Consider the following 23,106-nt stretch of genomic DNA (forward strand, 5'->3'; position numbering starts at 1 on the left):
GTTACTGCTGTGTTGTTTATCACCTTAATGTTAGGCTTTTAATATTAATCAACAAGCCAACTAACTTTAGTGGGGGCAACTGGCTCCCCCTCCTCCATGAAGACCCCCAAACTGGGGTAGATAAAGGTAAATACAATCAGCTTCTTTGGAGTCATTGGCATCCTGGATGAAAATCCTGTATATAATAAGCAATTTTTTGTTAAAATATGAGAACTGTATACTGTTATTGTACTACAAATATCTAAAAACTGTGCCCCCTTGAGTATTTTATTATTTATGGCACATTTTTCAAGTGTTGGATGGGTGTATAAATATGTTGAAGGGTGTTGTAATACAAAAAACAAAAAAATGCTGACAAACAGAGCATCCTTGCAATGAGGGGGAGAGAGCCAGACTGCTTCGGTCATCCGGGACTGTGTAGCCTGATAACCAGCTGCAGAGAATCTCCCCAATTTGACGTGTTCACGTCTCCACCATCAGCACTAGAAAGACAAACAGAGCACACCAGACAACAAGTGCAAGTGGGGCGTGACACCACAGACACTGTTGGCATGTTTGGCATAAAAAGAGAGATGCATACGCATACCTACTGTGAAACATGGTGGTGGATCATTGGTACTTTAAGGCTGTTTTCCTCCTCATGGTTCATGGGCTCTTGTTAAGATCACTGCTATAATGCATTCCACCAAATACCATAGCATTTAGAAAAAAAAAACTTTATTACCTCTGCCAGGAGGCTGATACTTGGCCATAGGTGGGCCTTCCAAAAAGACAGTGACCCCATATCTACCTAATGATCAACACAAAAATAGTTCTGTGAAAATGAAATCAATGTTTTCAATGGCGATCTCCATCTCTGAATTTAAACCCTATTGAAAACCTGTGGGCGGAGGGCAGTGTAGGTGCAGAAAATCTAAGCATATCAAGGCTAGAGAAGGGTTTGAGGAGAAATGGTTCATGATCCCTGCAGACGTGTTCTCCAACCTTAGTTGGAGTGCCATTATCCTTGCCCGGATTTTTAAGAAATAAGTTCATAAAATAATAGAAATATGTTATGTACATGCTCATTTTCTATTATTAGAATCCATATCCAGTTTTTTTTGGGGGTTAGATATTTGTGAGCTGTATACTGTCACTGGGATTGGTTAAACAGTCTGGGAACCTGCAGCTCTCATAAAGCTGTCTTAAGCACTTTTGGCTTTGCTGTTCTTTGCTTTGACCTTTAAGTTTTTCCATTACATTAATCTTCATCATACAGTAATTAAATCTCATTTCATCTTGAAGGGGTGACATTACCTGAGATTATTTTTTAATTGAGGTTACATTGAGGTTTTTTCACAAAATATTTTTAGGCTTATTACTGTTGTTTCCTTTAGCTGTCTATGTATGACATGATGGAATTGGAGAAGTTGTAAATTCTTTTCCATTCAACTCTGCTATCCATGTCCCTCAGCTATCCTTTTTTATATCTGGCCTTTATAAAGATATTTTAGCACATTTTGGGTATTTGTCTAAGGAGTCCACAATCAAAAAACGTGTGTAAGCATAGTGTAAAAAGTAGTGTGCAGTAGTTAGCCTCAAAAAATACTGATTCCTCAGAATTGTTTATTCACACTTTGGCCCTGTGATTGCCATTGGGAGCATGTTCAAAATTGGTAATATGAGAACCTGTTTTAGTGGACATGATTTTGGCCTGGAGTCAATGAACAGTTGTCCTTCTCTTTGACTCACAAGCAAGTGTAATTTTTAGGTCCTTTTGGTGATTTAACTTTGTTCGGGGAGTTGGTCTTGATTATTGCTGAACTGACTGGATTGTGTCCAGGCCACTGTTGTAGGTCTCTGTCTCAGGAGCATGGCTTTGCACTTGTGCAGAAGGGCGATGGGACTTGCCCTGCCTGCCTCTCGAGACTTCTGTCCAAGTCCCCATATTGTAAGCAGGCCTGACCTTCTCCTCAGCACTGCAACATTAAGAGAGACGTGGGCTGTTGTGATGAATCTGAGGGTGGTCTGTGGGTTAGGCTTCCTGGCTCAGTACGGGCTGTTAATCACAGTGCACCTAATGGGCACGCCAAGCTTGTTCCAACACGTTCAGGTTTTTTTGGGTGCCTTCGGAATAACGAGCTCCTCACAGTAACCCTGTCATCTGTAGTGCACAATGACTCTGTTATTGTAACCACGTTAATGTTCTCTCTATGCACCCCACGGACAAGAAAGAGGTGCTGAAAGAAGCCTGTTGGTATGCTGCTTTAACCCATTCACGCCAGGTAAAAAGATGCCTTTGTTTATTACACTTGGGCTTTACAGTGTATGTTGGTAACCAGCTTCTCCCTCCCCTCACCCTGAAAACCAGACACTCAGAGCATTTGATTCCCCTGCTAAATGACATGCAGGAGGGCTGTTAGATTGCCGCAAGCCTGTTCCTCAGTGATTTATGATTGTAGTTAAAAACCAAATTAAGGCTCTCCAGAATAGTCTGTTACTGCCCTGTTGAGTGTACTGTGTATCTGGTTTCAGGATAGCCATCAGGCTTTGACCTATTAGAGCAAAATCAGATGGCTACATTCCTCCGGGACAGCGTGTCTGAGTTTTGAAAAATACAAATAGCAACAGTGTTGAGACTTTTTTTCCTGAAAGTATTAGAATGAGGATAAGGTTACACACGTTGAGCTTCTAGATGTATGGGACTGTGAGACTGGGTCCCCAGTGAATTCTTTCATATTTCATGGAGACATTTCACTTTGATTTCTAAATAATGTTTTAGAATGAAGCTGAAAAGCCCCCCCCCCCAATGATATTTTGAAACCCAGGTAGCTGTCAGTATGAATGTGTGCGTGGAGACATTCTGGAGATGTGTGAATGTGATTTTAACCTCAGTTACCGTGTGATAACGGAGTTTGTCTCATGCGCATGATCTCATGTGCAGCAATGGGGAGTGTAAGTGTGAGAGGTGTTTGTGTGTAAAATGTGAGTGCGGGGGCCACAGGGAGGAAGCCATGACACTGCACTCTACCCCATCAGGCAATTCAGGCTTTCTTCTGTGATCCAAATCAGGAGCACTTGATCAGTTCCCATTCATCCTCCAAATTAAATTCAACAAGGCAAGCTTAATCTGCTTGAAAACCTGAGGTGTGGGTTCAGGGGGAATTTATTCTGACAGATTAAATATTCTCGATATCTCAGTGCTTATAAATCCCCTGATCATCAACATTTAGATGTATTTTGATGCTCCAATAAAAAGACCTCAGCATCAAGCAGTAAAAATGTAGGCTTTCCTCAGTGATGCCTGGCATGCCACTGAGAGTGACGTTGAGTGAACAGGTGGAAAGGGACCTTTCTTACTTTCTCCACACGCACACATGGATAATCTGCAACTCAGTGTGCTGTCTGGATCAGGCTCTGCTACTCTGTGTTCATGCTTGACTGACAGGCACACCCTGGGCACTGTTCAGAACAGCCATGTTGTTTTCTCTTTCCTAAGAGAAATGGCAGCGAATCGCCCACAGGAGGCGGATCAATTGGCGCCCGTTTCATCATTTGTCGAGACTCTTCGGAGCCAGTTCCAGCCAGACACTCTTGTGGGCAAGGGCGTGGAGTTTAGGCTGTCTCGTCCATCCATGCAAATGTCTGATTTCTCTCTGGGGATCACCTAGGAGGTCTGTCTTGCCGTCTTGTCGTTACATTACATTCATTTATGAGACATTCTTCTCCAGAGCACTGACATTTCTGTCACTTGGCCATATCTGACTTCACTGAACCTGGTTTTTCTTCCCATTAGGCTTGTCCTCTGATCACCATAATTGCATTTTGGTGTCTTCTGCCTTGCCTCCCTTCAATTCTTCGTGAATGGGTCCTTTTTACAAGAAACTGTATATGCCATAACAGGCAAATTCACTGACAAGCCTCACAAGAACCAAGCCTTTGAATCTATTTGTGTCCAGTGACTTGGCTTGTGAGAGTTTAGGTTTCAGAAATAATCCCATATCTATCATGTAGTTCCTCTGTGTACCCAAATACAAGATTGTGTGCCAACAGGTTTTAGACTTGCACTTATTATTAAAGGTTAGTGATGTTACTTCATCAAAGCCCTGGCCCTGAGATTTAATGTCAGAGATGGATGAGTACAGTCATAGCTGGCAAAGGGTGCCTGTGATACATGCTTTGAGCATTCCTCCCCATCAAATATGAGTAATGTTTGAATATGTGAATAATGAAGTAGATTGGCCTCCGGACTGGGATATTAGAAACAGCCGGATGACTGACTAATGTAACTTGAAATCAATGTTGGTAATACTCAGCAAATATCACTTTGTTTCTTCTGCATGAACCCAAGCCCTACCACAAGTGGCCACTTTTTTTGTTACCATATGTTTTTGAGGGATGACTAGTGACACTTTCAGATGTTGTTCCTGATATATTTTGCCATTATGTCCAACAGTGCAGAAATTTTAAATCCTTAATTGATAGCATGCTGAATGGCCAGATGAAAAACATCACATACTTCTTTTAAGGTAAAATCAATATTTTTATCTTCCTTTCACAGAGGAAATAAAATTTCCGTGTAACAGCTGGTGTTTGTCAAATCCAAGTAAGAGGTCCCTCGATACAGTTACCAAAGCAACAACCTCCTCTGGATTTAGGAGATTTCTGCCTCTGAAGCTATTGGTACAGCTAAGATTGCAGTTGACAGGATTAGTGTTCACTAGGTTATACTCCAGCCTTGCCACCAGGGGCAGTGGCGAGGTTGCAGAGGTCCCTGTGGTAGTATCCCCATCAGAATATGGGAGATTTCCCATAGCCCTTCCACATTGCCTCATCAAACCTACACAAAACAGTTCTGCTCACCAGCATTCACATGGCATTCGGTCCAAGCCCCTGCCAACTGCCACCATCTGTGCTCACTTCCAGAACGTTCCTGAGGAGGAGCGGGGGTGGGTGACTCCAGCACATTCCCGTGTGGAAGAAAAACAACAAACAGTCACATTCCCATGACGCAACCTGACGTGTACAGTATAACTTTAAGTGGCCTGTGGACATCCTGACAGCCATGTGCTAAACAACAGATCACACTGCTGTACATGTAGTTAGATGTGGACTTAGCTCTGCTTCCCAGCATAACAGAAGACAGTAACACTGTTTGAATAGTCACGACACATTCTGAGAACACTCTGAAGTGCTATTTCTCACTACATAACGTTGTTTCAGGGCTTCCATTCGCATTGGCTTTATAAATGCACAAATTCACAAATACAAAATGAGCAAACTACTATTACCCCTTTTCCACCAAGGCATTTCGAGGGCCGGTTTGGAGCCGGTGCCTAATCGTGAATCAGTTCTTCGTTTTTCGATAGCAGAAGAACCGGCTCTCGGCCTGGAAAACTGGTTCCAAAGCGGCACCAACGCTTGGCTGGTCTTGAACCAATAACCGCTTATGTCAGGGGCTGGGGGTGGGGTTATCGTGACCAACCAAGACCAACTAAAACTTTATGACCGCCAGGTAGAGTGAGACCGCCTATTATCGACTACCTTCATTCGACAGACAGGAAAACGTAAACTGATTTGCAACTATATATGAAATAGGCGAAATATCGGTAACAACCTGTACCTAGTTATGTAGGAAAAAATGCCCTTGTTATCCTCCAGTGGTTATTTTTTCAGTACTTTTGCTATTTTTTTCTGTGCCGGCAAATAAGTCAGAGGTGGTCCAGCACTGACTTTTGGTTGTTAAGGGGACGTGTATCGACCACCCCATATAAATGAATGGAACCTGACATATATTTGCTAGCATACTGTTTAAGTGTCCTGTCTTGTGTATTTGAGGTTAATATGAGAAAGGTTGGTTGCTATCAGCATGTCTAGGAATCCGTACATATTCACTGTTGTAACCCAAGTCGCAGGACGTAAAATAGCCGTTAGGAAAGCAATTTGAAATTATGAAGCAAAGTCTGCACCATTGAATTTAATGGGTTGCGATGAGATAATTCCGAGCATGTTGTTTGTCTTAAAGTTAATATAGTAAATAAGGCTGTAATAATATAACTAAATGTAAATGTATTACGTTGGTTTTTTACATTTTAATTTTTACAGGACATACATTTTAATAGGTAACGGGAAAGCTGAGACATATACAGTGACGTAACGACGTGGCTCTCTAGCCCATGGAAAAGCAAACCGGTTCTTAGAAGGTTCGCAAGTTGAACCAACTGCAAACCAGCACTAGCACCAGCCCAGAACCAGAACTAGGTTCGCGTTGGTGGAAAAGGGGTATATGAAACCACTATTTAATTATGTGGTTGATCTCCCCCTACACGATAATAGTGCCTTCCCTGGTCAGACTATTTAGAGCAGTCACTACGCACATCCAAAAGTACAATCACAGGTAATGTCCCTTGCTACAAATTGGTGATCAGTGTTTTCCATTCATCACAGTGTCATATTTAGCATTGTACCCTTAATCATAAATGATCCAATGCCTGTGAAAATGATGGGGGAGCTGTCATGCTGGGGGTCAAGGGTTACAGTGGGAACTTGAATTCTGTCCAAGAAGAAGCAAAGCTGCTGACGTTGCTGAGCACATGATGGTAAAAGGACTACTGCATATGGAAATGCTATCAGTGTGTTCCACGGTAAAGGCAGAGAGATGAGATTTTAATGACAGGTTATTTAAGCTTTGCTCAGGAAATTGTTCTCTTCATAGGATAATGAGCTCCTTATATATTTTATGGTGACACTCAAAAGTCCAGTCCAGGCATTTTAATTCTGATAAGCATGTAGATTGGAAAAAGGTCATGTGCTTAGCAGGAAGTACATACTGGTTAACTCCTTAACAGCTTCTCAATCTAAATCACAAGAATGACATTAAAAAAAACTTTATTTGGCTGATCTTTTCAATCTGGTAAATCTGGCCAATCAATTATTTTTCACATACTATGTCATTATTAGGAGTGCCACCTTAATTCTGTGTATGTACGCTCATGTTCTTAAATATTTAATAATGCAGTGGAGTATTAGAATACACTTCATGTAATTAATTCATTATAGTGTAATTGACTCTTCTTGAAACTCAACTCTAACCCTTCCCCTTCGACTTAGATCCAATCCTATACCTAACCACAAACCAAGCCCTACATGTAACCCCTTAATGTAATTACACACATTAGCTCACTGTTTGGACTTGGAAAGCAGTCACATTATACTTATTTGCTGTGACTCTGCACTTGCTTATTTAATAAACTTCACAAGTGTATCACTCACGTAATGTTTGAGAAAAATGTAGGTCAGGATTTAAATACTTTTTAAATGCATCCACCCTAATTTACAGTGAGGGTCATTACACAATGGAGAGGGTAAGTTGAATTCCACTGTTCTGGAAGTCTCAAGGGTATTGCAGCCTTTGCTTGGTGCCCAATTCATTGTTTGCCACTAACCCAATTGGCTGTGCCATGCAACAGGTACTGTGCAGAGCCCTCCAGCAGGTCTGGGGTAAACGTCACAGCCAGAGATGCGCGTGAGCTAATCTAATCTCACCAGGAGATGCTGGAGGCCTAAAGCAATTTCTAGCCAATGATCATTATCTTTCACTCGCACAGGTGGCAAATTGCTTTAGCCTGGGCGAAAAATTAGGTTTCTGTGAACCTACAACAATTTCTTGGTTATTTTCATAATTGTCATGAGTCTCTGGCTCAGGATTCTGTATTTTACCACAAAATTAAGCAGTGGCCTGAATACAGGGTGTGTCGTACTGAAGAAAGCTTGAGACCTGAAACGTTTGTGCTAAAGTCCTCAAATTAGAAGTGACCATTAATGCCAATTTAAGGCATCTTTAGGTGTGCGGAGTCTCCTTTTTTCTTTGGTTTACGTGTCTTCTGCAAAGATGATGTGACCGAAGATGTGAGTGGAGATGGTGAAGATCATCTTTGGCTTGTTGGCACTGGTGATAAAATATTTGGATCATCACTGAGGTCTTGACAATTGCTGTGATCTGTGCTCATAATCGGGCATGGAAGGCAGCCCTTTTTTGGGTTCTTAACTCATTCAACATCCTTGAAAGGTCGTGTAAATAAAAGCCTTTGGGCCAAAAGCTGTCAAATCAAAGGGATTGCTTGCAGTGCTTTTGCAGTTTGGTTCTCGATTGTCTTGTCCTATGAAGTCATCTTCATGAATATACTGTCCATTGTTCCTCCATATTGTTCCTTGTGTAACCCTTCATTTTTGCCATTTTTAGCTGGATACAGCAACAGTACCAATTTTGTTGGAAACATATTTTATTGACTTTTTACTGGTAAACCAAGTGAATTGTGAAGAGTGTGAAGGCTACTATTACAATAGAGTTATTGTACAAAGGCTTCTTTTTATTTGTGTTGATTTACTGGTCTATGTGTGCAGGGACAGTATACATCAAGCTACTGGATACAATTGTGAGATGAACTTATTTCATTGTGCCTTGCTTATGCTGATAATATACAGCAAATACAAAGGCCCACCAAACAGCAACAAAACAGGTTTCAAGAGTCTGATTATTACTATTGATCACTAATATGCTTCTAAGTATCCAAGAATAGTTTAAATCACCCATTTAGGACATGCTAATGAAATGATAGTAATAATTGTAATATGTCTGCATTATGTCAACATATTTAAAACAAGTATGGTATTTAAATGTATACATTTGTTATTACCACATATGTAGCTATAATTCATTGAAGTGAGGTTTTGTTTAAGCAGTAGATCTGGCCAGTGATTTAATGGTAATGTGCTAGGTTTTTTTATTTTCATGCAAATTCTTTGTCTAAAAAGAAAAAAAGTCTAATAGTAGCTTTTCTACATTTGTTTCACCTCCTAATACAACAAACTCAAATGAAAAGCATTGTGTCAGATCTTTAAGACAAGGCAATTTTTCAATAAATACAGCTACTGTTCTGGACCATAAATACCCCAGGCACTGTAGCCTAACACCTGATCCTCTAAGTTATATGTTTCTGGTGCAGCCTGCTCTGATAGAGAACATTAGTCAAGTATAGCCACAAATAGCTGTGCCTCTCAACAAAAGCACATTTTATTCTTTTACACTCCACTGCTCTCTTAATAGAGTACTGCACCATGAGTTCAGACACTGATTTATGTAGGGCACATGATTCAAAATTATTTTAACCTGCAATTCCAAGGAAATTCCAGCGAAGTCACTACAGGGATTGGATTTCCACAATCTTGTGAGTAATTATGCAGCAAATGATAATGTGAGCTGCATAAAAGGAGTTAATTTATGTAACACGCTATTCCGGCTGACAGGACTGAATGTGACATGGACGTCGGTTGAACACAGAAACACAGTACACTGCCCTCCTGGTACACTGTATCCCAGTGGGGTCAATTTATTAAAACTGGGTGCTACGCATCCATGTACAGGCACAGCAAAGAACAATAGACTGAAATTTACAGACAAAAAGAATCCATTGTGGTCTAAAATGTGGAGAACAAAACTGAATTATACAGTGGAAAGATGTCATTCGAGATTTGCCGGGTGCATTTTTGAGTGCAAACATTCCACTTGGAAAAAGTTGACAATCCTATATTAGGCCAACATACAGTTTTAAATAGGCATGTAACAAATGGCAAGAATATTGTCTGAAATCAACTTATACCAGGCTCACACTACAAAGGAGAGACATTTTTAGCCGTTTTTAGCTGTATGGGACAAATTTTTAAGGTGGCAGACAAATTCCACAAAATCCAGGTTCTGGCTGCCACAGGTTGTCGCTAGGGGTGAATGAGTCAGATGTGTTCTGAGCCCACTTTCTAGCCGTCTCGGACCTCCCAATACATTTTAAACCTGTTTAATTTTCTCGTCACCAAATCCGCACCTCTTGTGTTTGCACTAGTAAAGACGAACTTTGCGAAAGGTGCTAAACAATAGCCAAAGCCACGAGGAGGAAATTGAAAGAAAAACACAGCTTACTAGTAGCATCATGGCCTCAAAAATGATCACCCTGTATTCTGCATGGATGCATAAAATGGCAGGGAGGCTGGTTGAACTCTGGCAACAACACAATTGAAAACAGACTCACAGACACTCAGAGTGACCGAGCAACAGCAGACAACTTGTTTTTTAATGTATGAAATATTAGACCTTGACCAGATCAGCTCAATCGGTCTCTCTGCTTCAACAATGTAGCATTTATTCTGGTTTATATCTCACAAATTTTGCCCAAATTCACGTTTGTTCTCAGGAAAGAACAGAGGATCAACATCACTCATGACCACAATCCAGTGAAGTGTTCTGTAGGTAGTGAGCCCCAGCCTATGCTGTGGAATTAAGTGTGTGCACCACTATGTAGGCGAGACAAAAATGTTCAGGATCGAATGTCCAGTAGTGTGAGCTGTACAGCGAGTTTAAGATTATGTTGGTCATGTATTCTGAACCCAGCATTAGGCAGAAGTAGGCCACTGCTGATTCGCATAAAGAAATTATGGTCACAGACGAGTCAACAGATGGCACATACAAGTATGTTTTACAGATTGTATTTGTTCTGCAAGGAAAATCAATTGCATCCACTTTAACAGTTTTTCTTGTTGACACTACATCACAGTTGCAGAGCATGTCAAACAAAGTCTATTGAACTTTGAGGTTGGAACAGTAATGTAACTGCATTTGTCTCAGATTTTGCAAGTTACATGTTGAAAACATGAAGCCCTCAATGTCTTGATGTAGTTAATTTAACATGTAATGTTCTCACTGTGACACTGACAAGTGGCATTTAAGGTAGATATTTCATGAATTTGTGGCAGTAGTCTGAAGCACTGTCTAAGCAGTTGCGCTAAATGATACTTCTAATGCCACTACACGACTATCAAAATCCTAACAATGGAGAGCCTCTGACATTTAATGATTGTCTCTTATAAAAACAGTTACTGGTTTCTATCTTTGGAACATTCATGCTACACCTGTAGTCACCGGCTATGGTCACAGGGAGTTGCACACTACAAGATTTTGGATCGTAGTACCAAGCTAGCTCAAACATTCTGCTGTCATAGCACACAAGAGAAATGAATGCTAGCTAGTAGCTAGCAAGCTAGCTAAGCAGGTAATTGAAGGGCATCGGCAATTTCTCCCCAGCTCTTCTCCTTTTCAATTCGACTGTGGTACTGTCCGAAGAATCGTCGAAGATGTTGCTTCCTTAGCGCTGTCTCTTCCTCTTCACTGCTCCATGACACCTGCAACCTGCTGGGCATCTTCGATTAGCCTTTGTGTCTCACACAGTACACAAGCCTTGCCTAAAGACGTATGATAAAGTCAGATCAGCAGACTAGCTCTAGCCAGGCGCACATGACAGGATTCTAAGCCCGATTTAGCTATCAGCAACAAATTTTTACGATCGGGCAGAAAATCGCTTGTCGGAAGTTTGATTAGGTTATTTGATCGCCATGGATAATGTTGTAGTGTGTGCAGGTCAACAACTCAATTGGGAGCTTCTCGATGTGGTCATTGAGATGTCGGGGAGGCCCCAATAATTTCAAATGTTCAATTTTATCGGAAGGATTCTGCTGGAATCCTGAAGTGTGAAATGGACAATGACAATTTTTAGAAGAAACTGACAAATGAGAGCTTAGCTCACAAGCACTGGGTTTTTAAATAAGGTGGTTTTGTAATGTTTTACCTCGGCATAAACAAAATCTCTGGTTCATAGCTACTTATTTCTTGTGCACTTAAAATAATTTTTGGATGAAAATATTTTATGTTATGACAACTCCTGACAACATAGTCATTACCATTTTTGATGTTTGGTTAATATAATTTTGTAAGAATACCCTCAGATGCACCAAATCTGTAGCTGTAGCTTTGAGTGTTTTGTATTCTCACCTACAGCTCTCGCTGCAGAACAGAAAACGCATGTTGCCTGTGTCTCCCCAACTATTGCCTCAGCCAAATTCTTTGCTTCCTTTTTTTTGTTTATCGGTGCAGATGACGACACACACAATAAAAACAGTGAGCTGTTGCAGGCTGTCAAGCTCCATAATCTCCATTTGGGACTGTCCCATGCTTGTGGTGTCTATGGCAACCACTGGATGTTCAAACCCCAAAGACAAACAGTTAGAGTAGGGTGTGATTCTCTCCTTGCCAAATCGTTAGATAAGCGACACCATTACAAGAGAACGAGAAGAGAATTGGGACAGATGGTCGTTAAATATGAGCTGCTCAATGATATTGTATTTTTTTAAAGTCGTGTAGTGTGAGCCCAGCTTTAACCATCGAAATTGTGACTAAACATCCTGTAGTAGGCCTACACGCTACGATTAAGGAGCGTGGTAGGGCAATGTTCAGGCTCAACTGCAAAACTAGACAACACTGCCACTGGTTTCCAGGGTTTGCCAAGTACTGTAATTCTGAATTAATTGATTTAAAATTATTGGCATGGGAACAAGCCACTGCACTGACACTCGGGGAGTTCTGTGGCAGAAGCGAGAAACAGTCTGAAATGTTGCACAGACGGTGAAACAATACTTGTCCATTCCAACCGGCACCGTTAGTGCTGAAATGTGTCTTCCTTTGGATGTTTAAGCTTACACTAAGCACCCCGAAAGATTGACTGCATTTTTATTTCATCTAGGTTCGTCTGTTTTGGTCTCCTTATATACTCACAATAATGCAAACAATTTTGTTGCATTTTTAATGTCTACTTGCCACTGCCTAGGGAAAAAAATGGTACCACCCAACACTGTAAAGATGTCTGCAGCTTGTCTGGTTCTGTACACTGAATGCAGCATTTGACAGTGTGGGAACATTTCTGTCAATCATCATCTGTGCTCAATTAGTGGCAAATCATGTAGATTACTGTGAGGGGAAATGTAATAACTAGCTAACAAGATGGCCATATTGCCCTTTTGCTGAGGCATGACAGGGCTGCAGGAGAGAGAACTACGCTAGATAAACTAGTGTTTGTAACAGTATTATAAACACCTGGTTACTGTCTCTGGATCATTTATTTGTTCTATGTTGTCTTTTTACTATTACTTGTTGCAATTTCTTGCATTGGCATTTTTATTTGACTTGGTTACTGTTTTCTACTTACTACAAGGACAGTGATATCACTAACAACTCTGAAAATAATAATTCAGTCACATTTTGTCATCATAATTCTTTTATGATTGTAGATTTTGTTTGGCAGCTTGGTTGTGTAATCATAGATTACACAACCAAGCTGTTCTTAGAGCAGCATACTTTGTTTATAAAAACCTAGTAATTTACATTGGTACGTTTTTTTTGTTTTCTTTTTTGTGGGGGGGTGGGGGGGGGTGCTGTCACAAAGACCAATATCATTAAAATAGCAAATTATTGAAGTGTGGAACACAATAATGCGCATGGAATTTAAACACACGGAGTACAAGAATAGAAAAATCTCTTCTATGAATAATGCAACATTTAAAAAACTGTGCACGGCAGAAAAATGAGCACTGTTCCAAAATTAATCCATGCAAGACACTTGATACAGTATAATTCAAGCCAGTCTTTCTGGTACACATCATTCACACAACCACCTTCGCTAACACACAACCGCGCAACGCTAATGTGATGTGGATCATGTTTAATGTGGAAAGTCAGTCAGCTTCTGGTTATTGTCTGGGTGTGCTGTCTGTCTCTGGCAGTGAGACCGGATGCCTGTGGTCATGTTCCAGGTGAGATGAGCAGGCGCAATCATTGGCTCCCCCCGGAGGGCCAGCACAGGCGTCTCATACAAAGATGACGGGAAAGGGAAGCTGCATGCACACATCCCCACAATGGCCTGCCGTCATCAGAGCAGACACCGGCTCCCCAGTCATGCACTCCCTTTACAGGGAGACTGGCTTAGTCATACAGTATGCCATACAGCACTCTGTCCAGGTTGTGTGATTGCATATGTGCATACATACTTACATACATACATACGTACATATATACTTGCATACATCCTGTACGTACATACATATATACATAAATACATACTTTACAGATGTACATATTGTACAGACACACATACATGCATACTGTACAGACATACATACAATATGCCTTGTTTTTTTCTATTATGCAGAAAGAATGTTAAACAGAAATGCTTGCTTATTTGTGTTTAACAATGACATTTAATATCTTATTTATTTATTATTATTTTTTTTTAATTGAACTGGTTTTATAAAATTTTGGTTGTAATAGCCTTTGCTGCAGATTCTATATTTTCATATTTATTTATTAATATTTATCATGGTAGGGTAAATATTTTCATGATTTTTTGTATCCTCTTCTGAATTGAAGTCAAAATCTATATGCTTGTCTGCTCGGAGTGATGGGATTTGCTATCATGTCCTGTGGCATTACCATTTAGATAGGCTGTAAGTATGTGAGCTTGTGGAGGTGGTTTTTGTGATCATGGCTGTTTGAAGGTTTTTTCCCATTGACATACTTCATGAGGTGAAAGCTCTACATGCTATTACAGACTGCACAGAAACCGCACTGACTACATTACGATAGCCTATCAGAAACTACCCTTTGAAAGCGATGATTAATCATACAGTATTCTTGTAGTAACAGTCATACATGTGTTGTAGCACGACCTCGCTTTTTTGAAAAGTTTTTCCTGTGAAGTGATGTCAAATCACACACGTTAGACAAAAAGTCGCTTTGACTTAGGGGCTTTTACAGCTGTAGCGACCAAACAAACGAGTCTGTTACAAGCGGTGGCAGAAAAGGGGTACACAGCTCATCGAAAGGACAATCCACAATGAACAAAACAAGCTTCTGCATTCATCTGGCTGGGGTAAACATGTGCGGCTCGCTGCTGAGCGGTTCCTGTTACCTCCGGTTCCATTGTGCGTGACTCACCCCAGGAAGACGAGGAGCCGGGGCTGTGCAAAAGCCAGTCAGTCAGCCGTCAAAGTCAGCCGTCTCACAACCATGGCAACGGTCGCCTCCTTTGTTTGCCGTGCCTGGCGTGTGCGTCACTCGCCTGTGATGTCACAGTGCAGCACTGTGGGTGATCTGTGCGGTGGGACAGTGGGGCTGCAGTGTGGATACCGCTGTGCTCTGCCACCCTGTGCACGCGTGTTTCTTTGACTGTTAACAGTCATAGTGTATCTTTGTCATGAATATATGGTTAGGTGAGTTTTTGTGTGTTTATTTGTATGTATGTCCTGTTGAGAGGTATACTAATTCATATTACGGTAATGGATTAAGACATCTCTTTTTAAGTAGGGCATTTAAACACACTGAAATAACTGGATAATGATGTCTCCTTTACACTGAAATGCACACCATACGCTGCTGGTAGAGAGAGAGAGGGATCCAATATCCCGATTGCCTTGTTTGGTGTGATGTTCATCAGAGGTTTCGGTTTCTCCCCTTGTAAAATATCTGCGCCAAGCACACAGAGGCTTTTCATTCCTCTCCCTGCTTGGGTAACTTTACAAGGCTGCTTTGTACATTCATAAGTCCGTTGCACCAAAATGGCTTGCTTCTCCCCCAGTTTCCTGCTGTCATTTGTTGTTAAAAGGGAAACTGGAACAATGAAGACAGATTCGATGTCTCTACTTCATTTCCACAGAATCCTGTCCAAATTTACAGATTGCAGGTTTAGTATTAGTGCAAAATGTTTCCTGTAAAGGTTTTGCATTAACCTTACGTCAGCTGCTTTATGAGTTAGTATTGCTAACAATACTGGAGCAATGGAGCTATTTACGTATAGTGGTTGAGCTGTCTCACAGCGGCTTAATGAGGGTAATGTTGATAAAGACAAACACAATTGTTTACATGCAAACCGCCAAGAGCACTAACTTTCAGAATTACAAGTGCTATTCGAAAACAGTGACAGATTTCAACTGTGAAACAGCCAGGTGCTTTAAAAACAGTTTACAGACTTTAAAAATCCATACATGGTAAAATTATCTGATGTATAGCCTGATTGTTTAACACTAATCAATATTATTTCAGCAAAAGGCTTCTTAGCGTAGCTTAGCAATACCTTTTGCAGTCACGATAGCTCAAAATATAAGCATGGTTATTCTTCTGAAAGGCACATCATATTAAAACCCAACTGACCAGTGCTGCTGGCCTGCAGAGGTACTTGCTGGCTAGTGTTGAATGCTATAATTAATATGCGCAGACATTTGCATTTGCCTAAATAATGAATGATAATGGTAGTTCTGAAGTCTTGCTGCTTCTCGTACCATTACCGCGCCTGCTCATGTATCCCCCTCCCTGTCAGGTGGTTGTATTCAGGTTAGTCTCATCTTCCTGGCCCTGTTTTACGGAGATCCGTTATCCCAGCCAATTACTGTGACAAGATAGAGCTGTAATCTATACTGAAGCCAGCATTATGAAATCCATCTCTGTAAAGCTGGCCTGACTCTCTCTCTGCTTACTGTGGCACACATTATACAGGAAGCCTACAGAGCGTTATCGACTCACACAGTCATGGAGCCTGTGGAACAGTGTGCAGCTGTTGAAGGCTGCTAACACTTCTTTTCCTGTTTGTGTTTCTTGAACAGTAAAGCCACTCTTTGGTAGGAAAAAATGTGTGACCACCCCTCATTTCACTTTTCAGACCTGCTCCTAAAATGTAACTGGTTGTTGGCTGCGATTCAACATAACCAATTAATGTGATGACATTACTATTTATGAACAGCCCTGTTGCATTGTTGAGACGATATTATGAAAGTCCTGTTATTTCTAATGTTTAAGATTTGTGTTTTGAGATACCATCTGCATGACAGCAATGCCCAGTTGCACTGCGTTATTTTGTGTTGTGCTGTTTTATGCACTCCTTATGATACTTATTTTACATTATTTGTGTTACATATACTTATACTATATGTCTTATTATTCTCATAAGAATAATAAGAAGAGTTATAGACAATCCATCTGCACTGTTTTTGCAGTACCGCGCCTTACAGTGAGAAACTGTGAAAAGCGATTGTTTGGCGATGACGCACGATGCCCGCTGGTAGCACTAGAGGCTGACCTTGTGTTGCACCTGGTGCCGCCCTCAAGGCTGCTTCAAAAAGATTTGGGTTACGAGAGGAGACCGAATCACAAACCTGGTTGTCATGGACACAACCGCAGCATTGAGACGGTGAGATTAAACCGTGGAGTTGCTCTGCTGCTTGATGGCTCGGCGAATGGGGAGTCAGCTTGCCACAGCTGGCGAAACGGCGTGCATAACTATGAGCGGAATGCACAGTGCACGGTTACATTTGCTTTTCGGGGGCCTCCCTTTATTGACCTTTATTAATTTAGACCTATTGCAATTTCAACAAGTTCTCAAAAACTGTGTGCTGGTTTCACATAAACTGCCCTTTTCAAGCCCCAGAATATTTTACATTTACTCTACTTCAGATGTTGAACATTAATGGAAATGTGTTACTTCACACATACAAGTGCCTTTGATAGAATTTACAACATTAGTCACCACTTAACTTGCCCTTTGATTCAGGTTTCTACGCATGTGCGTACACACACAAACACACACACACAAACACACACACACACACACAACGCCTGGGAATTGTGACGGACAAACCCAAGCGCTCCTTTTTCACTGAGACTGAGCGATATTTGTGGGATAATCCATTTGACTGTGAAGTGTGTCTGTCGTTCATGATGAGATGATGAGCACTGAATCATTTTTCCATCTGGGAGCTTTGAGATAGCTGTGAGCAGGAGGCGCGGCTCACCGCCGAGGCCTTCGCCCCACTGGGAATGCGGCGTGGAGTGTGTGACCGGCACGCTTGTCTTGCCTACAGCTCAGACTGCCTGTTGTATGTGTGCTCATATGTGCTTGTATGTGCGCGTGCTCGTTTTTGTGTGTGCATTTGTACACACGCATGCTCAGTGGCAGAGTTGGTAGGTTAGGTGGAGACTGAGAGAGAAAATCTTGGTTAACTCAGATAAAGGTGTGTGTTTTGTGCAGTTGTCGTCCATCTGTCATTGTGTGCATTTGTTGTGTGTTGCTGTTTGTTGTACAGGTCTCAGTCCGAGCGCGGCAAGGAGTTGAATTGAGCCCAAATCCCTCCCGTCACATGAACTTCCCAGTGACGCAAACGCAGCGCCGAGTCTAAACACATTAAGAGGGAGAAATGGCTCCCATTCTGCTGTTTATTTAACATTTAAAGCAGAAACAAAACAAATGCTATCTCAACGCAGCCAAAACGGCGTCCAACCTTCCTCTCTCCACTCTTCACCTCACACCCGACAGTCGCTCCGCATTCCGCTGCCGTATCAGAACCTGGCATGAGGGAGATTTTTTTTAACCCTCGCGGCTGTCCTCGTGCGTTTAGCGCTTCCAGCAGCGCGGCGGCGTGGTTCTGACGGGCCCCGGGGCCCCTCTATCCACGAGTGTCCCTGAGACTTGCAGGGCACCGGGAGCACACTTGTTATTGATGGCTTGTTAATGCTGAAGTGCGTTATGGTAATCAGAGTTTGTTCTGCAAGTGTTTTCAGAGCTGTCATCTCTCCTGTAAATTGCTCTTGTACCACATACTACAGACGGCCTCATTTGTGAAGCATATTTGTTATCTCCTTAAGCACCCTCCAGCAGTATGCTACCTGTGTGTGTGAGTGTGTGTCAGCGTGTGTGTGTGTGTGTGCATACACTGAGAGACCTTGTGAACTGCCAAGCTCTGAAACACATCTTTGTTTGTCTTGGTGTGTTTTCCTGGCAATCAAAGGGAGTTTCCCACAGTCTGAAAGTCTTTCAAAGAGAGGCTGTCCCACGTTATTGTATCACCCATGACATCATGATGGGATTTATCTTGGCATGCCAGTAAGTGACAGAGACTCGGGGCTCCCGTTTCACAAGATGAACTCCCGTACGAGGCTCTAAACACGAGTGGACCCACTTCGCTGCGTAGTGTTTAGGAGATCTGTAGGGGATTAGGTCATCCGATACTGCCGGTCATTGAGAAGAAGAGGGATCAGGATTCGCATGTGAAATGTAAACTGTGGGGTCCTGGCGCTTGCTGGAGCGCTCTGAAGCTGAGAGTCCTCTGAGACGCCGCAGAGATACGCCGTCGCCTTAGGGTGAGGGGCGTGGAATGATGGGAGGATTTGGAGGGTGTGCGCGAGTGGAACGGGGAGGCCCGCTGCTTTGAAGCGGAGCCCCGGAGACACGTGTGCGAACGGATTGGCCGCTCGGCAGGCGTCCCCCGGCACCGGAGCGTCCCGTTTCCTGATGACAAAAGCAGAGGCCGCGGCAGCGCTCGCAAAGCACCTGGCCCCTCCAGCTGCCCGTCGGTCCCGGCGCGCGGCTCCCTCCGCCATGGCGGCCAGCCTGACCCCGAACCTGGGCAGCTTCTCCTTCCGCCGACGCTCCTGGGTGTGGTATGTTCGTTGACGGGTGGGGCCTGGTCGCGGGCTTTGCTAAGGCTCGCGCTCTGCGGGTGGGTGGTCTGACATGGGGTCGATGTTCCCAGGTGTGGGCCTCTGCCATGGGCCACGTGCCCAGCCTGGCAGGACATAGAGCGTGAAATCCACAGCGCCGTGGAGAGGACCCTGCTCCACACCATCATGCCTCATAGAGATCGCTTTCCTTTTCGTACTGACAAATCAGAACACACATGTACCTGGTAGAATTATAGTAGCACAGCCATAGACATTTTTGATGTTACCTTTTTTTACACATTCTCTTCTGTGTGCTCTTTTCTGGTCCTATGTGCTTGTTTTGCAAATTCCCTTCCCTGTGTGTGTGTGTTTCTCTTTCTCTCTGTCTCTCGTTGTGCGTGTGTGTGTGTGTGTGTGTGTGTGTGTGTGTCTCTGTCTGTGTCAGTGTGCTTGTCATCGTATGTTGGTATGTTTGTTTTGCCTGTGTTGTATCTGTGTGCTTTTGCTTGTTTGCTACTTTGTGTGTGTGTCCATATGTTGGTGTTTGTCTCATTTCAATTGTGTGTGTGTGTGTCTGTTTCTATTTCTGTGTTTTGGTGTGCAGACAGTGAGCAGCTCTATTGGTGGGGGGTGGAGGGGAGGTTGTGCAGAACCACAAATTGAAAGGTTAAAGTAGCAGTTGCCCTTGGCTGTCATTACGGAGCCTCCGTGAGCAAAATCCTTTTGTGTGAAAACGGTGAAGAACCCTGCAGGAAGAGCCCTCTGCGTTAGTGGGCATTGAGGGTTCGCCATGCACAGGGTTACAGGGTTACATAGGCTTTGTGACTGTGGGGAATAGTGTCGGGGTCGCACGGCTGTCAGAAAAAGAGCAGCTCATTTTGACCTATAGTCGTGAGTTTCTCTGTGTACACTGTTACAGCCTCACGTGGTCCTGGGAGCCAGGCCCACATTGCAGTTGTCTGGCCGCGTGTTATCAGATCCCAGCGCGTGTGGCGGGATCAGGGCTGTGCGCTCTTCACAGGACCCCTGTTGCACAGCTGCCTTTACTCTGCGTGTCTCTGATCTGCAGCATGCAGCCTGCTTCGCTAAATGCTCTTCTGGGCGGCTGTGTCCTGGCCCTTTGCGTCTCCTGCCATTTAGAAATCAAAGCTAAGCTAATTTTAAATGTGCGATGGGAGCAGGGGACGCGTCTACGCCAGCATACAGCATTGACGTATGCCGTAACGGCAAGCCCGGGCCTCTTTTCTGCTTACATGGATGCACGGGAAATTGGGTTTCATTTGCGCGGTGGCGTAAATGGAGCTGAGGATTTGGTTAGCGATGGTCTGGTGGAATAGCACTTTGAATGGATGATTGTGTGTCCCTGGGATCTGACTGCTACATGTTCCTGTAAAGCCTCATGGAGAACACTGTACTGTGGACTGCAGTGGGGTAGAGCACAGGCCAGTAGAGTACTTGCAGAGGAAAGTACAGTGCAGTGCTGGCTAGTGCAGTGGACAGAAATGTAGTGGAGAGGACTATGATGGACAAGTGCAGTGCAGTAGTGTACATGAGAGGAGGGTGCAGTGCTGTAGATACAGCGGAGGACAATGCTGTGCAAGAGAGTGTAGTAGATATAGTGCTATGGAGAGTGCAATGAATATTTTAAAGGAGAATGTAGTGATGAAGAGTAGGCTGTGATAGAGAAAACTGTAGTGGTAAAGAGTATGATATGATAGAGGTGAGCAGTGATAAAGAGTAAACGATGATAGAGGTGAGTGGTGGTGAAGAGTAGGCTGTGATAAAGGAGAATATAGTGGTAAAGAGTATGCTATGATATAGGGGAGTAGTGGTGAAGAGTAGGCTGTGATAGAGGAGACTGTAGTGGTGAAGAGTATGCTATGATAGAGGGGAGTAGTGGTGAAGAGTAGGCTGTGATAGAGGAGACTGTAGTGGTGAAGAGTAGGCTATGATAGAGGTGAGTAATGGTGAAGAGTAGGCTATGGTAGAGGTGAGTGGTGGTGAAGAGTAGGCTATGAGAGAGGTGAGTGGTGGTGAAGAACAGGCTAAAATAATGGAAAGTGTAGCGATGAAGAGTAGGCTATGTATGAGAGAAGCCAACAGTGCCCTGGAGGAAATGAATGGAGATTCCATGTGTACGTCTTTCAGATTATGTAACTTTACACAAATGTGAAATGATGTAAACAGTGTTCCTCTGGGTGACGGTGATTAAGAATGTGATGGCTTGCCCAGGTCAGTGATCAGACTTTCGAATTGGTTGCAAGAATCTCCTTCTTTCCCTTGTGAAGATGTTTCAGGGGACTCATAAAATGTCTCTTCCTTTTACTTTCTGCCCAATGATAAAGAGTTCTCCAGGGGCACACATCACTGGAAATGAAACCCTTAATCATGTTCTAGAGAAGTGAATCTGAAGAAAAACTCATTTTCAGCGCACAAAAATGCCTAGTTACTCACACACACACACACACACACACACACAGTCTATAAGTCATTAATTCAAGCTTGCAAAATCTAGGCCTGCCATTAAGAGTATTGATATCAAAATGAGGCCAAGTTACAAGCAACAATATTGCCTATCTTGGCTCACACAAATCAAACAAGCTGTATTTCAAAGAAGCTGTATTTCAAAGCAATGCTACCCAACTTCCTAAATTAATAATGTGCAGTAATGTGCAGTGACTGCACACATGTTGGGAGTTTAACTTAAGACTTGCAGAACAAATGGTGTGTGAGTAAACCATTGTTCTCATCTGTAGCATATTTGTTTTTGCATTACATGACTGTATTGCATTACAATCATTGTCTGCTGTCCCACAGTCTGTCACAGTCAATGTTCTAAGCCCCAGTCTTACAGCCCTGTCACATTCACTGTCCTAAGCCCAAATCTTACAGGCCTCTCATAGTCAGTGTTCTAAGCCCCAAATTTACAGGCCTGTCACAGTTGATGTCCTGAGCCCCAATCTTACTGGCTTATCAATTTCACAGGCCTAGCCCCAGTCTCATAGGCCTTTTAAAAACAGTTTCTGGGGCTGCTGAGTGGCTGATTCGTTTAAGGCACCATGCTGTGGTGCATGGATGAACCCCACGGACTCTGATCAATTCTGGACTGTGCTAGTGCCAGCTGTGGCCAATAGCTCCATAGGGTAATGTACAATTGCCCAGGATATGGGAGGGTCCAGTTGGTTAAAGGTCAAAGGTTTTTACGCTCTCTAGTTACCTCTGCTGGTCAGTTGGGCCCCCGTTGACTGCTTGCCAAAAGCCGGATATGAGATGTCCTGCTTTGACTGAACTCGAAGTGAGTTTGGCTGTGGCCGTGGAGCGCAAAGAACCGGGCTGGTGACACCACACGTTTCTTGTATGCAGTGTCTAAAATGCAGTGAAAATAATTCTGTTAGCCAAGTTAATAGCTAGCTATATCTGCAATGATTATGTGGCCTGCATAGATATAGCGATAGCTAGCCTGGGTAAAAAATCTACTCAAAACTGTGCGGACTAAGCTTCGTGCGGTCTTTATGCATGATTGATGATTTTAAATCCACCTGACATTTGAAGGTGCATTGTGTGATTTGAGGAGCAAAAACAATCATGAAAATTTTTTTTTTTTTAAATAAATAAATCTTATATCTGTTTAAACATGATGCCGACACAGAATTTATTAAAGATTTAGGGTTAGGTGCATGTGTGAAAGGGCCAATCACTAAGCGGACATTGCAAAGTAGGATGGGAATTTGACCCGTTCAGCCCCATGTTGAGTGCCAAGAACACTG

The 23,106-nt window shown here is 42.8% G+C and overlaps 1 protein-coding gene across 6 annotated transcripts in view; it reads left to right on the forward strand.

Moving 5' to 3' along the window:
• pde4ba (phosphodiesterase 4B, cAMP-specific a) overlaps positions 1-23,106 on the forward strand; it is a 140,229-nt gene that overhangs the window by 67,470 nt on the left and 49,653 nt on the right. The window contains exon 1 of one of the 6 annotated variants that reach the window (XM_035413295.1): positions 19,044-19,339. The exons of the other annotated variants lie outside the window; for them this stretch is intronic. Coding sequence (XP_035269186.1) covers positions 19,191-19,339 — 149 coding nt within the window. The 5' untranslated portion in view covers positions 19,044-19,190. Of the gene's footprint in view, positions 1-19,043; positions 19,340-23,106 lie in introns of those variants that run through there. 6 annotated transcript variants of the gene reach the window in all.

The sequence above is a fragment of the Anguilla anguilla genome, chromosome 4 (assembly GCF_013347855.1).
Source record: "Anguilla anguilla isolate fAngAng1 chromosome 4, fAngAng1.pri, whole genome shotgun sequence".
Taxonomy (NCBI): Eukaryota; Metazoa; Chordata; class Actinopteri; order Anguilliformes; family Anguillidae; genus Anguilla; species Anguilla anguilla.